Source organism: Adiantum capillus-veneris, chromosome 25 (assembly GCF_014529385.1).
Source record: "Adiantum capillus-veneris isolate H3 chromosome 25, ASM1452938v2, whole genome shotgun sequence".
Lineage (NCBI taxonomy): Eukaryota > Viridiplantae > Streptophyta > Polypodiopsida > Polypodiales > Pteridaceae > Adiantum > Adiantum capillus-veneris.
The window spans coordinates 58,373,341-58,388,670 of record NC_140955.1 but is presented as its reverse complement, the minus strand read 5'-3'; the positions used below and the strand labels follow the sequence as shown (position 1 = coordinate 58,388,670).

At 43.7% G+C, this 15,330-nt stretch overlaps 1 protein-coding gene across 2 annotated transcripts in view; it reads right to left on the bottom strand.

Annotated features, from left to right (window-relative positions):
• Window positions 1–14,136, bottom strand: part of LOC147424948 (uncharacterized) — a 136,581-nt gene extending 122,445 nt beyond the window's left edge. For both annotated transcript variants that reach the window (XM_086499412.1, XM_086499413.1), the window contains exon 1: window positions 13,905–14,136. In XM_086499412.1, the coding sequence (XP_086355538.1) occupies window positions 13,905–13,973 (69 nt within the window). In that variant the 5' untranslated portion in view covers window positions 13,974–14,136. The remainder of the gene's footprint in view (window positions 1–13,904) is intronic.
• Between the last annotated feature and the right edge of the window lie 1,194 nt (window positions 14,137–15,330).

The following is a 15,330-nucleotide window of genomic DNA, read 5'->3' as shown; positions in this document are numbered from 1 at the left end:
ATGTGAGTCTCTTGAAACCTTTTAAAGGTGATGTGCGTCATGATGGGGAGCTTGATGAGCAACCCGAAGTGGAAGAAAACGAGGAGATCCTTGTTCCTGAACAGATTTTGGCACATAAGGATACGAAGAATAAAGGTAAAGTCCGAAGGCGGTTCTTGGTTAAGTTCAAGAACTATCCTGCATTGGATGCGAAGTGGATGGAGGAGGAGGACCTAGCAGATACTCCTCAGATTGTGAAACTTTACCTCGAGGCTTTTGGTTTAGCATAGTCTACTCCAAATGGAACCTAGAATTCAGCTTGGCCGGAGATCTGGTGCAGTGGGATGCACAAGAGGGGAGTTACTCCGCTCCTTTGTCAGCAAATGCCTTGATTTTGATACTGAAAGCTAACAGTATTCTGCTGGATGACTTTATGAAATGGAATTCCTGATTATGATACTGATTTGTTCTTGACTTCTTTTAAGTGCAGGAACTGATAGACGAAATGACTACAGCATTTTTGTCTGATTGATCTCGAATAGATGGTTGCAATAGGGGTTAGTCAATCGGACATCGATGAGGTCCCGATTGGATCTAGATTCGATTGCTGGCTACATTGCCGATAGATCATGGTCTAAGATCCGAATGAATGTTGAATGTCATGTGATGTCGTGTGATGTGACTGTCGATTGGTACATGTGCTAGATGTGTGTTCCTAGTACGTAGGTACTAACAGTCAGTGTCTGCTAAGACTGTTTATGGCCTCTGTCTGTTTTGCAGGCCTAATCGAGGGCGATTACAATGCTTTCAAGAGGGGGGTATGTCACAAAGTGATGACGTGTCTGCCCAAGAGCATGCGGGAAACCCTAATTCTGGAAACCCTAACCCTAACCCTAAAACTGTCATAAACCCTAACCCTAATCCTAGGGCAGCAGGCTGAAACCCCAGATAAAGCACTGACCTGATGACGTGACACCGTAAGGCACTGCCCGCTTTTTGCGGCGAAAATTACGGCAAAAAGGCCAGCTTTTGGCGGCAGCTTTTCAGTTTTCTCTACGCAAGTATGAGAAAGAGAATACTTTGCTTTATTCAAGAGAGCTTAAGAGAGAAGAGCTTTTGCTATTATTTTATGCTGTTGATTTGAAGCTTTTGGGGCTCTGCTTTTGGCAACCCTTGTAAACAATAAATAAGCGGTGAGGGCTCCCACTCTGCAGAGCATCTGGACGTAGAGTCTAAGAGTGAGAACCCGACCCACTCTTGTACTTTATACTGATTAATACATAAAGAAATACGGAAAGGGGCGCCAGTCTTTGGGGCCAATATCTCTAGGCACGGAACTCCGCCGGGCCAGTGCAAATCTATTGTGAACTGTGAACTGTTTTGAAGTAGTTATTTAGTGCTGTCGTGATTGATTCTTGACTTGGAGTGTCCAAGTCTGTTACAGCATTAATCTCGATGTCTTTCTTTCACAAATAGAGGCTACGATCACCTTAAAGAAGGTTCTTGTTCCGAGCCGTAGCTCAACGTAGGCAAACGGTTCCAATCCGAAGATTCCTTGTGTACAGCGACACTTCTTTCCAATCTTTTTCTCCAACGAGTTATTACTACCAGCAATGTTTTCTCGACACGCATTAGCGTCTCTCCCATTCTGTGAACATAAGTCGAACTCGGCCCACTGAAGGGCGAACCCGCTTTAGATCTCAATGATGTTCATATGTGGTTAAGGTAATTCTTACCATTTTAAAATGGTTGGCAAATTATACTCTTATGAACATAATTGTTCGAATTTATTCCAGTAGCGTGTAAATGCTACTTGACTTGCTCATGGAGAAACATATACCGCAACCAAAAGTTGCTACTGTAATGGTAAAAGCACATAACGTACTCAATGATCAACGACCATCGGAAAACCTCTTCTCCGTTGAGAAACTCAAATTTCTTCTACCGAGCACATCTCAATAGAGATTCTCGTGTTGCAATATCCTTGCGTGCAAAAAGGCACTCAAAAGAGTATGACAAACTCCCGTCCAATTCCTTGGCATAGGTTTGCATCTTCGTGTGTTATCCATGTACCCAAAGGTGTACATAATTCTTAAGCTGTGTTAGAGTTTTGGTCAACCTTGGAAATTACCTTCCCTTCGTAAGATCCTTAGAGCGAAGACGCTCAACCGTATGATTCCTCGACTTGGTTCTAGAGCAAACCTGCTCATCACAGAAACTGGGATTTCAAATCTCGAATTCCACGGGCACATGTCATAGCCCGCTCTTGCTCCTTCCCTCATAAAGAGAGTGTTCATTCACTTGTGCGAAAAGCACTACCATATCTTCCCTTACCGAGTAGGCCCTTACCGGGTAGGGGATGTGGGCTTAAAGAGTACTCAAGCTTAATGAAAGCTTTTCTTTGCTTGAAAGCTCAGAATGGTTCCTTCATAATTTCCTACCCGCAGTACCAGGTAATCTGTTCGAGAATTACCGGATACCAGATCAATAGTTGACCTTAGTTGAGCAAACCAATTCATCTCAGAAAACAATGTTTCAATTTGATCTTGCTCTCATAAACACTCGAGAGTGAGTACTCCCGGTTAGACATAACCATACGTCGTGCAAAAGGCAAACAAGCACAATGCACTTTATGATTTCCTCAAAGATGTAACTTTGATCAAAAACCTGCCCTCTCACTTAAAGTTCGAGGGTCTTCTATTCAAGAACTCAGGAGTTAGATTGAATTCCCTTACTCCAAACTTTCTCCGGATAGCAACGTATCCTTCTAGCAAAAATTCATTGTTTCTGTGTTCAATGGTTCCCATCCCACTGTGGGGATTAGATTCTATGTACACTGAGGTGTACACTTTCAGCTTGTATTGCTGACTCAACCATCTGCTGCAAAGTATCGTGCAGATGCGTCTACAAAATTCGGGCAAATGTCCTTCGTTGAATTTCTCATCTTTCCTTCCTCAGAGAGGATCAAGAGTGGAGCTACCTTGGCAAGAGTAAACCTCTACTCGCTTTGACTTGCTCATGTTCCTATTGGGCAAACCAATCCCAATCTTCTTGGATGCCTTCCTCAAAGCGTAGAGGAAAAAAAATGTCGGAAAATTCAGCCTTGGATTGAATCCAAATCTTGTTGTAAGTTCCTTGCAGAGCTTTGGTATACCACCAAGTACTTGCAATCCCCTTGAGGAGTTTGGTCACATGCCTCATCTTCGACGCTTCTCAGAAATTTCCGTTTGCAAAGGCAACTTCAAACTCTCAAATGAAAGCGGTAGCTTTCGGGACATCTTCCCTTCCATCAAAAGTACCAAACTTGACCGGAGTGTTCTTAGGTCTAAAGACCTCCTTCATATCCTTCCCGGAGTATTTCTTGGCTATGGTTCTGGATTGATGTTCATGGATATTTTCTGAGTTCTGAAGTATCTTGAGCATTCCGCTCCTCAGATTCTCTAGGTTCTTGAGCATCATGCTCTTGCTCTTGTTGCCTTCTTAGAGAATCCCAAGTCTTTTGTCGACTTCTTGCAGAGGGCAAAATTTTTCCAACTCTACGAGCTTTTCCTGCAGAGCTTAGGGTTCCGTCTGCTTACTTCTCTCTTGGCTTGTCATGGCTTCTTCCCGTATCTTCCTAGAGTCGTCTTCCTTTACAGAGAAAGAGAGGAGACCATGCTCTGATACCACTGTCACAAACGGCAGCGCATAGCAATATAGAATAAAGCCAATTTAGCAACAACACAAGTGCAGAGTGCAACGAGACAGCTTGCCCAGCATATTCTCTACAGATCAGCCTAGCATTTGCAGAATCAACAAGTTCTGCCAACGTTTTCAATTTTCAGCCCTTGGCCTCGCGAGAACCTCCTCCCACCCGGTTGCAGATCCTCGCCAGTTTCCCCGATCATCCTAGCGTTTTCAGATTTCAGCTGATCAGCCTGGTGTTTTCAGATTTCAGCCAGATCAGCCGGCGTTTTTGCATTTCAGCCCTAGTCCGCCGAAGCCATTGCAGATTCAAGTTGCAGTACCGCCACAGCAGCAAATCCCCAGCAAAGCATCTAGTGATTTCAGATTTCAGCATTGATGCTGTCGTCATTGACACCGTCCTCGTAGTCGACATCGTCATCATCATCGCAGATCCCTATCTTGACAACGACACCTTCATCGCCATTGTCGCAAATCCCGGACTTCATGACGACACCTTCGTCGTCATCGTCATAGTCTCCATCGTCGTCGACATAGTCATCATCAAGTACCACAGCATCTAGACCATTGTACCAGATTTGTGCAATCTATAGCATACACCTCTCTCGCCATAGAGAGGGGAGCCCTTGGAGGAGGGTTTGAGAACCGTTTAGTGTCGTATTCTTTTCTCTCTCTCTCTTTCTCATTCACAGTAGCACTCTTTTCTCATTCTCGGCACCCTTTTCTCTCTCTCTCTCTCTCTCTCTCTCTCTCTCTCTCTCTCTCTCTCTCTCTCAGAAGAACGGAAGGCTCTCCCTTCTGTAAGTAAAAGGAACCCTTGAGCACACTTCGGAGCACTCATCCTGAGCACTATCAAAATTCACTTCTGTCGCACGTTACATTGGTATCAGAGCTTTTTGGCAGTGTTCTGTATCACTTAAGGAAAGAACCACAGAAAATTTTTGCTTGTTGCGTCGCACGTAACTCAAGTCCACTTGGGCATGTCGATTCCTAATCGAGTTTCTGAAGAGTGGAAAATAACCCAAGAAAGAAGGGCTTGTCCAGCCTCCCTTTGTTCCTCTTTTCACTCATTGAGAGAGAACCGTGCACTTAGCGGCCAGCCAATCGACGTGAGGCGGGAAAAAGCAACTTTGGTGTGAGCGCAAGGCCGCCAAGGGGCAAGGAAGAGTCGAGCTCGGGTAAGAGAAAAGCCTTCTCAAAACACCGATTGCAAGCCAAAAAACCAAGAACCTCAAGAACCCAATACCCCAAGATCTTAGTGTATGGTCATCACCCAAAGCGGAATGGATACTTTGCGTGAAGGTGATGAGAGTGGAGTTGGAGAGAATGAAGTTTTTACACCAAGAGGATTGTTCCCCGATCCTCCCCCATCCCCACTACGCCACGGATTGCACTAAATCCTATGGAGGCTTTGGTCAAGTCGATGATGGAGATGATGCTACAACAGGAACTACAACGTGCCGCCTTAGAAGAAAGAGGCAACCGAAGAACGAAAGGCAGCCATGGAGCGTGAGCGTAACCAAGCGCGCTTTGCGGCCGAAGACCGAAGGGCAACTATGGAGCTTGAGCGCGAGCAAGCGCACGAAGTTCAACGGATAGCGGCCGAAGAAAAACGAGCGGCTATGGAGTTAGAGCATGAGGTGCAGAGAGACCAACGCATGCAAGAGTTGGTCCTACACGTACTCACCTCAAAATCCAAGCCAATCAAAGAAGTTAACACTTCATCAGGTAGCACAAATAGAGATGAACATTTCAACAACCCCGTCACTGAGAAGTTGAAGTTGAGTAAGTATGACGGTAAGATGGATGCTAATGTTATTCATTCTTGGTTGCATCAATTTAATGCTTACTTTGCGAAAACAGGGAAGCCATGTATCTTGCCGGTGACACCATTAATTGGTATCACGCGTGGCAAGAGGCACAATTGACCGCGCACCTAGAGGAAGCCGAGGAAGACGTCCCCCTTTCTTTCAATTGGGCCGACTTCCAAGACAAGCTCAAGGCGTGGTTTATGCCACCTCAGTACTTAGCGCGGTTGAAAGAAGATCGGCGCAATATCAAGCAAAATGGTATGCCAGTTATGTCTTTTTCTAACCGTGTTTTGCAACTCGGAGCCCAATTTCGCAAATCGGATGAAGAACGCAGAGGCGTTCCTTTTCAGGTTGGACGAGTATATCAACTTCGATGTCGAAGTCCTCGATCTAATCGATCTCAACAAGGCAATAGCGATTGCTCTCGCAAAGAAAATGAAGCACAATAAAGATAAGCCTAAGGAAAACAAGTCTTCTCATAGTACCACTCGGAATTCTCAAAACCCGCAGAATGGTAAGGACGGTAAGAACAACGGTAATTCTCCTAATCAATCTTCTCCTATTTCTCAAGCACAAAATTCTCACAATGAATCTAAGGAAAAAGGAAAAGCTAAAAGTCAAGAAAACCCTAAGTTGACGCTTAATGAAAAATCTGCTCAAGGAATTTTAGGAGGTTGGTTAACTCTTGAAGAACGAGCTGAATATACACAAGACAAAAGATGTTTTGAATGTCACACTAAAGGTCATATGAAAAGAGATTGTCCTAAGAAACCATCCAACGAACCTAAAAACCCAAAGAACCCACAGCACCAACAGCTACCACAAGCACTTTAGAGAACCACACTGATTCTCCACATGTCTCTGACACACACATTGATGAGTCTCTCATGAAGTGTTATGGTCATGTGAATGGTCAATGCATGGTGATCTTATTTGATTCAGGCAATATGCATGATGTGATTAGTGACTCTCTTGTAGTCCGCTTGGAGCTTAGCCAGACAACTCCTCTCGAGGTGTCGGGCTTCACTCCCGGTATGGACTCTATCATTACACGAGAGTGCCTTGCTGTGTTATTCACTGTTCAGCAAGCTTCCTTCTGTAGAAGATTTGTTGTGTCTCCTCTCTCAGAATGTGATATGATTTTGGGCATTTGACGGTTTTGTGAACATAACCCTCTCATTGATTGGGCAGACAATACGCTCACTCTAGATGCCAAAAGTAACTCTCCCATGATCATTCGTGGTGAGAAGGGTCTTCATTCTTTACCTCTCATTTCTCATGTGCAAGCGAAGCTTGAAACGAAACATGAGGAGACTGTAAGGTGCAGCGGAAGTGAATGTTGAACTTTGCTCAAGATGAGTGCTCCCAACTGTGCTCAAGGTTCCTTTTACTTACGGAAGGGAAATGTTGAACTTTGCTCAAGATAACAGCTCCGAACTATGCTCAAGGTTCCTTTTACTTACGGAAGGGAGAGCCTTCCGTTCCTTTGGTGAGAGAGTGCAATGGACACAAACAAAGTGGTGAACACTATGAATGAAGGTGCCGAGACTGAGAGATGGAGAGAGAAGAATACGACACCAGAATGTTGTCAAACCCTCCTCCGAAGGCCCCACTCTATGGCGAGAGCAGTCTACTTGTCACAAACTCCTAACGTGTCAAAGCCTAAAGAATGGGGTCAACTTACATATGCCGGCCGAGAGGCCTAAACCCTAAGAAGAACAAGTACCAGAAGAAAAAGAAGTCCTACCAACCTATGGGGAACCCGTCCGATGGGGCCCCAAGTGACATAAAGGATTAAAATAAAGCAGGACCCACACACACACACAGAGGAAAAATTGATGACGTGGCAGTTTTTGAAAATTGCGCTGACATGATGACGTGGCAAGCTGTACGGATTTCTGCGTTTTGCGTTGATTGATGACGTGCCAAGCTGTACGGATTTCCGTAACTTACGCTGGCAGCTTTTGGCATTGCTTTTTGGACCAAAAGCTTTTGAGTTTGAAGCTTTTCATGTAAACTGCTTTTTAGGCCAAGGGCCTTTAATTATGAGGTTAGGGCTCATTCTCTGGCATGCTTCCTGGAGAAGGTGCAGAGTCGGGAATACCGGCTTGTACTGTGTTGATGTAATATAAAGAAATACCGAAAGGGGCGCCAAGGTTTGGGGCCAATACTCTCTGGTGTGGAATTCCGCCACTCCGTGTCGCGTGTTGTGTCTCTCTCTCTCTCAGTTCAGTTGTTATTTGAAGTGCTTAAAGTTGTTCAGTCTGTTCTTTTCTATTGACACGTGGTGCCCGTCTTGTGACACTACTATTGATTGCACAAATCTCTACAATGCTATGAACTTGCCGACGATGAGGACGACGACGAGACGGGCTGAAATCTGAAAACGCTAATGGCTGAAATCTGCAAATCTTTATCTGTTGAATTCTGACTCTATGTCGGTGACGACGGCGATGACGACGATGCAACGACAACACGCTGGAAAACACAAATGCTGAAATCTGCGTTTTCCGGGCTGAAACTGCAAATGCTCATTGATCCGACCGTGCGGCGAGGATCTGCTGCGGAAAGGTGAGATTTGCGAGGTTCGGGACTTCTACTACAGTGTCTTGATGCTGAAAACTGAAAATGCTGATGCTACTTGTGGTTCTGTCGCGATGAATCTGCAAACGCTAGGTGGTCAGGCTGATCCAAAAACGCTAGGGCTGAATCTGAGTCTTGTTGCAAAAACGCTAGGCTTCTGCTGATTCTGCTATCGCCAGGTTGCTGCACATACAAAACGCTGGGCTGATCTGCAAAACTAAAACGCTGGCTGGTTTTTGTTGGCTGAAAACGCTAGGTTGACTGCCGGTCTTGCTGAGAAGGTGCACGTCCACGGTGGTCTCCTGCCTCTTCTGCCAGAAAGTGCTAGCGCTAGGGTTTCTTATATATTGGCGGAGTCAAATTGGCCTACCCAGTTTCCTAACAAAAGTCACTTAAAAATAATAAGTGAAAAATGGCTAAAATAGGGAAAATAGGTCTATGCACTATAAAAATGCTCCTGATGGGTTCTGATGGAAATCTGATGATCATGTTGTTTGCAACCAGAGGATATGCATCTACTCTAAGTGTCTGGACATGCACGGTCTACGAACAGAATCATAAAAGTGCCAGATCACTTCCTAAGATAGGCTGAACTGAACCCATGTCATGAAGTAGCTTGTCCACGTACACATAGGGTTAAATGTGCACGTGACAGAAGCTCTCTCGGTCCTTTCTTCTCCGAAGCACGACACACATTTTTTGCATGATAGAGATGTGATTGTTCGCAAGGATGATGGTTTGAACGATGATGTTTCTAGTGAAGCTAACCTCATTGCAGATACAATCAGTCACGCTGGACCGATCTTGGCTCTCGAGACGAGGTCCAAAGAACCCACTAAGGAAGTATTGTGTGTTCGCATGATTAGTCTGCAAGCATTGTTCGAGTTTCTCATTCATGACGGTTTCTTGTATTTTCGTCACCGTCTTTATGTGTTCCCTTTTCACAAGCATGCCGTATTGTACGATGCACATGATTCACTCATGGATGAGCACAGATGTATGCGGATCACTCTCGAAAAGAAAAAAAGTTTGCATTCAAGGAATTCACATTGTTTCCCGATTGTCCGTTTTGTCAATCGCTTTTACATGTTTCTTCATTTGTATGACACAGTCTCAGAAAGAGCATCAAGCATTGGCATTTCCGATGTGATTTTCCACAATTGATAGGTTTAGGTCGAAAAGTCAAGTTTCGATCCCAATTTTTGTGTGTGTTAGGTGAACAGTTTGGCACTCCGTCACTTTGTTCATCTGCATTGCATACACAGTCATTTAGGGAGAATAGAATTTTTCCAGTTACTCTACATGGAATGGGTATGGTTTTGTGTTTGTGTTTGAAATGGTTTCATGAATTTTCCTCCTTTGAGATTCTTAAAGAAGGTGGACCCACAACCATAGACGCAGTTGGAGCATTGGAGCCGCAACAGATCATTTTGGCCCAAAGAAGCAAGCATAATTCTTGAAGAGACACAACATCAATTGCCCAATCTTAGAAGAAGAAGAAAACATAAAGGAAGAGATTGCAAAAACCAGTGAAGTGAGATCCTAGTTCAAAGACCAACATAGGGAATGGCGATGACCCCGTGTATATGAACGATGGTGAAGAGGATTCTGATTCGAATGAGAACATGGAGACTAAAATGGTCACTAGGAAAGAAACAAACAGGGAAGATCATCATGAGCCACAACGGACAGGACCCAAGGAACCCAAGAAGAAGATAAGAACTTACCCAAACCTGATATCTGCATGAAGTTCAAGTGTTGCATGACCCACGCATCAGAGTGGACCAGCGAAGAGTGCTTCGCAGGATTCCATAAGTTGTTGGAGCACTCTCTCGATGCCATACAGCTCAGTACCAATATCTCACTTTAAAAAGGAGGGGATGTCACGTGCACATCTAACCCTATGTGCATGTGGACAAGCTATCCCAATTCTAGGGTTTAGGTTAGCCTAGGAAGTGTTATGGCACCCTTGTGAGCCTATGCGCAGGCCGTGCATGTCCAGGCACTTAAAATAGTTGCATACCCTTTGATTGCACATAGCAGGATCATTAGCATCACATTCAGTACCCATCATGAGTATTTTTTAGAGCATTGAACCCTTTTTGCCCGAGTACACATTTTTCACTTATTTATTAAAAGGTGACTTTTGTTGGAAAACTAGGTAGGGCAAATTGCTAAGGAATTATAAAAGAAACCCACTGCGCACTCAGTAGAAGCTAAAAACAGAAGACACGCTCAATGCACAAGTGCAGAGTGCAACCAGACAGCTTGCCCAGCGTTTTCTCAGTAGATCAGCTTAACGTTTGCAGATTCAGCAAGTTCTGCCAGCGTTTTCAGCTTTCAGCCTCGCGAGAACTCGCTCCCACCCGGTTGCAGATCCTCGCCATTTTCCCCGTCAAGACCCAGATCATCCTAACATTTTCAGATTTTAGCCAGATCAACCAACGTTTTTGCATTTCAGCCCTAGTCCGACGAAGCAGTTGCAGATTCAGGCGGCAGTACCGCCACAGAAGCAGATCCCCAACAAAGCATCTAGTATTTTCAGTTTTCAGCCTTGATGCCGTCATCATCGACATGATCGTCGTCGTCGACATCGTCATCGTCATCACAGATCCCTATCTTGACGACGACACCTTCGTCGCCATCGTCGCAGATCCAGGACTTCACCGTCATAGTCTCCATCGTCGTCGACATAGTCATCGTCAAGTACCACAGCATCTAGACCATTGTACCAGATTTGTGCAATCTATAGCATAGACCTCTCTCACCATAGAGAGGGGGGCCCTTGGAGGAGGGTTTGAGAACCATCTGGTGTCGTATTCTTTTATCTCTCTCTCTCTCTCTCTCTCTCTCTCTCTCTCTCTCTCTCTCTCTCTCTCTCTCTCTCTCTCATTCACAGTAGCATTCACTTTGTTTGTGATATTGCACTTGCACTCTCTCTCTAAGAAGAACGGAAGGCTCTCCCTTCCGTAAGTAAAAGGAACCCTTGAGCACAGTCTAGAGCACTCATCCTGAGCACTACCAACATTCACTTTTCCGCTGCACCTTACACTTCCGCATCTTTTTCTCCTCGGAATCTTCATGAAAGGCGTAACTTTCAAAAGAACCGACCAATACTTTTCAACATAAGCCGTGACTTTCTCATGTTCCTTCTAGGCGAGCTAGTCCCATTCCTTTTGAATGTCCATCTCGAAGTCGGGCGGAAGAAATTGTTCATAAAATTCAGTTTTGAATTGAGTCCACATTCTGGCTTGTGTACGATGAATGATCTCTTTCGTCCGTACTTGGGAAAGTGGGTGGTTGTGTTCCTCAACGACATCCTAATTTACAGCAAAACACTCAATATCTGCAACAACTTTATCTCGTCTTGTGTGTTTTGAGGCGAGAAAAGTTGTATGCGAAGCAAAGCAAGTGCGAGTTTTTCTGCACCGAATTGCTGTATCTGGGTCATGCCATCTCGGCTGATGGCATTCGCATTGACACCGAGAAGATACGTGTTTTGTTGGATTGGCCCATTCTTCGCATGATTAGGCAAGTAAAATATTTTTTGGGTTTTACTTACTTTTTCCGAAAATTTATTAAAGACTACGCTCATATTGTCGAGCCCCTTACTCGTCTGTTAAAGGGCGTCAAAAACAAAAAGCGTAGTGTTAGTCCGTCTGTCCGATGGACTGATGAGATCAATCAATGCTTCCAAACATTGAAGCGACTTGTTACCACTGTACCGATGTGCAGATTGTGGATCCGAATAAACCCTTTTTGGTGGAAACGGATGCCAATGATAATGCTATCGGCCTTGTCCTCCTCCTGAGCAAGTCTCGAACTTAGAGGACACCATCCATAATATTCCACTTGAACACGCATCGGTTCTTGATCAAAGGATCCGTAAGTCTCGTAAGTCTTCGTACCCCGAATACTTGATCAAGTGGAAGCATCGTCCTGAGTCACAGGCCACTTGGGAGTCAGTTAGATCGTTAAGGAATCGTTTCCCCGGCTTTATAACTGAGGATATTGTTGAGGACAGCAATTTAAAATAAGGGGGGAAGTGTTACGTCCCAAGACATAAGAATGGGCGCTTGCAGTTACGTCCAAAGACATCAAGATCACGCTAACAGGCTGACATAGCACAGCATACGGATTTTCGCTTTTTGCACTGACATACTGACGTGGCCAGACGTACGGATCTCCGCTTTTTAGGCTGGTTGTTTTTGTTGGCAAATTTGAGAGTTAATTGCTTTTGAAAACCAAGAGCTTTTGAGTTTTTCTTTTGGAGGCTCTGCTTTTAGCATCCCAATGTAAGAATAAAAGGGACCCAAGGGCCTCACTTCTCAGAGCATCTGGACACAAAGTCTGAGAGCTGAGGACCCGCGGGAGTTGTACTTTGCTCAAAGATTAATACAAAAAGAAATATCGAAAGGGGCACCAGTCTTTGGGGCCAATCTCTCTTGGCATGGAACTATGCCAGGTTGTGTCGAATCAAAGTAAATTGTGAAGTGTGTTAAGTGAATGTTCTTATGTCGTGACAAAATTTAGACTTGGGATGCCCAAGTTTTGTTACATACCATCTGCACACAAAGCGTATCTTGGTTTCATGGGATATTGTGTTTGGGGAAGATTTTGTTCAACCCTTGTTGTCATGTACTAGAGACAATAATGTAAGCTCACAAGACATTTATTACAGTTTATTGCCTCTTTTCAGTGGTGGAAGTTCGAATGTAAATCAAATGAGGCAAATGTACAACCTATGGGGGTTTCTGAAAATATTACAGCTTAGCCAATCTCTGATGCAGATGTATGATGCACCTTTGTCTAGTCATACTCGTTCAAGTTCTCGCCATGCATCTTATGCATCAAATTCCTATGCTTTGGCTGTTTCTGCCTGGAGCCTCTGTCTTTCGATGAAGCACAGATTTTTAAAAATTGGATTGTTGTCTGTGAAGCATGAAATCTGCAGCTCTGGATCAATGATACACAATTGATCGTACTCTCTCAACATACTGAAAATGAGTGTCTCGTTTTCTCGCAACCATCCTAAAGAAAGTTGCGAACCAAGCAATGGAGCTATGACAAAACCCTTTGATGCAATGTCCAACAAGATGTCGTATACCAAGTTGTTTGAAAGGTGACTCTCTCACTTCCTATGTGTAAAGTAATCCAAAAGAAGAACGTGTGTATGAAGAATACTACTAGAACTTTGGATCTCGTCTTCTAGGAACTACTAATACCGAACGCGAACAGTGGATAGTAAAAATTACCATAATGCCACAAATTCCAACGATAGCCAATGTAATGCCACGAACTCCACTAACATAATGTGGGACTCTGCTCTACAAGGTTTTTGGTGGTCTTGCAAGCCATTTTGGTCTTTCGTAAGCTCCTCTCTCTCTCTCTCTCTCTCTCTCTCTCTCTCTCTCTCCATTTAAACCCACCAACCCCCCCCCCCCTTTATCTCGTCTTAATCCGGAATAAGCCTCAAATTCCTTTCCTTTTTTTCTTTAGGGTTTTTTAGTGTTAGTGTTAGTTCTTTGTAATTTCCGTACTCAAGACATGATATCAAATTCACCAATTGTAACTTTTTGGTCTCATAGGTCATTTTGGCCTTTCGAAGATGTTAATATAACATTTCATCTCATTTCTCTCTCTCTCTCTCTCTCTCTCTCTCTCTCTCTCTCTCTCTCTCTCTCTCTCTCATAACAGGTCTTGAGTTCAACTCTCCTCGTCGGATAGATCTTTAAGGTCTCTAGGGACAGTTTCCTTTGACGTTACAATACTCCTCCTCTTCTCTCTCTCTCTCTCTCTCTCTCTCTCTCTCTCTCTCTCTTACACACACACACAATTGCAACTCACCTTGTTAGAAACAGGAAAGAGCTGTGATGGCGGGGCTGAGGCGATGGGGAAGAGAGGTTGCTCGGCCATGTTAGAGCCGCGTCCGGAGGTGAGCTTGGAGGGATGCAATGCGTTACGAACATATGAGCAAACAACTGGCGCAACGTGCGTGGGGTCGCGGAGAAGCTGAGTCGCTGTGCACGCATGGGCGCCAAAATTTTGTGTAAAAGTTAATTTTTGCTATCGCAAATGTCGAAAATGAATTCCGTACCCATTTTGTGCTCTAACAAGTCCATTGATTTTCATGTATCATGTTCTCAAAGTTATTTTTTGCTATCGCAAATGAATTCACGTACGTATGGGTAAGCAACAATTTTTGTTTTGTTTTAAGTATGCTTAACTTGAATTACCTGTTCTATTTTAATTAAATTGACTTGTTCGTCAAAGGTGAAAGTTGTTTTGGCTCCATTGGTTGCACTCAAATGGAATCAAAACTATTAGAGCCTTCACAAAAGTGTTTCCAATTCACCTAGGCAAGATGTACTTGAGAAAAAAGTTCAATTTTAGGCCTTAAAAAAATTTGTTTTTAGTGCACACGCCTGAAATGTTTTTTTTTTGAAATTTTGATGTCATTCAGGTATTATACAGCCTATTGCAAGTACTTCTGGACAAAAAAAAATCACATTTACATGCATCTAACACTGATGAAATAATAATCTCTTTTTTAGCCAAACCTTGATCTTTTTCTCAAAAGTTGATTTTGACTTACCAATAAGTTTCCACAGCCTCTCCAAGGTCAATGTTGACCAGAAATGTTTTTTTTGGTCTCTCGAGCTCACCTCATGAGTCTTGTGCTTGAAAACTCTAAAATTTCATAAAACACTTCATTGATGAGAATTCAAACAGTGAGATAGGTTGAAAATCCACCTCAATATCTACAGACCCTACTCCTAGTCAAATTACCAAAAGCAAGTCAAAAGTGTCCACCAACACTGAGTTTTCTCTTCTTTTTTTTTTTGAAGTGAGCGGCACCAAAACTTGTGAGCTCGATGGTTGCCAAGTCTAGCTATCTTATTGTAGAGACAGTGAGAACCATGTAATTGAATGTCATACCGTGGGACAAAGTCAACTCGACTAGTGCATGGAGGCTACAAGAGGTTGTCAGGCTCTTGGAAAACACACTCAATTTTTATCTACCCAAAGCTACACTCAACTGCATGTCAAGTAGCAAAAACTAATCGAGACATCCGCAAGCAAATCTCATCGATTCACTAAGCAAATATAGTCCAATGACCAAACTTGTAGGATGGATAGGTCATATGAATATTAATAACAACTAAAGACACATGTCTATGGCCTCAAATCCCCTTTTGACCACTTGCCAAAATCACGCTTATTATCTACAGGACAGATTTGGCCTAACTATTTTCGGTCCTCTTTAATGCAA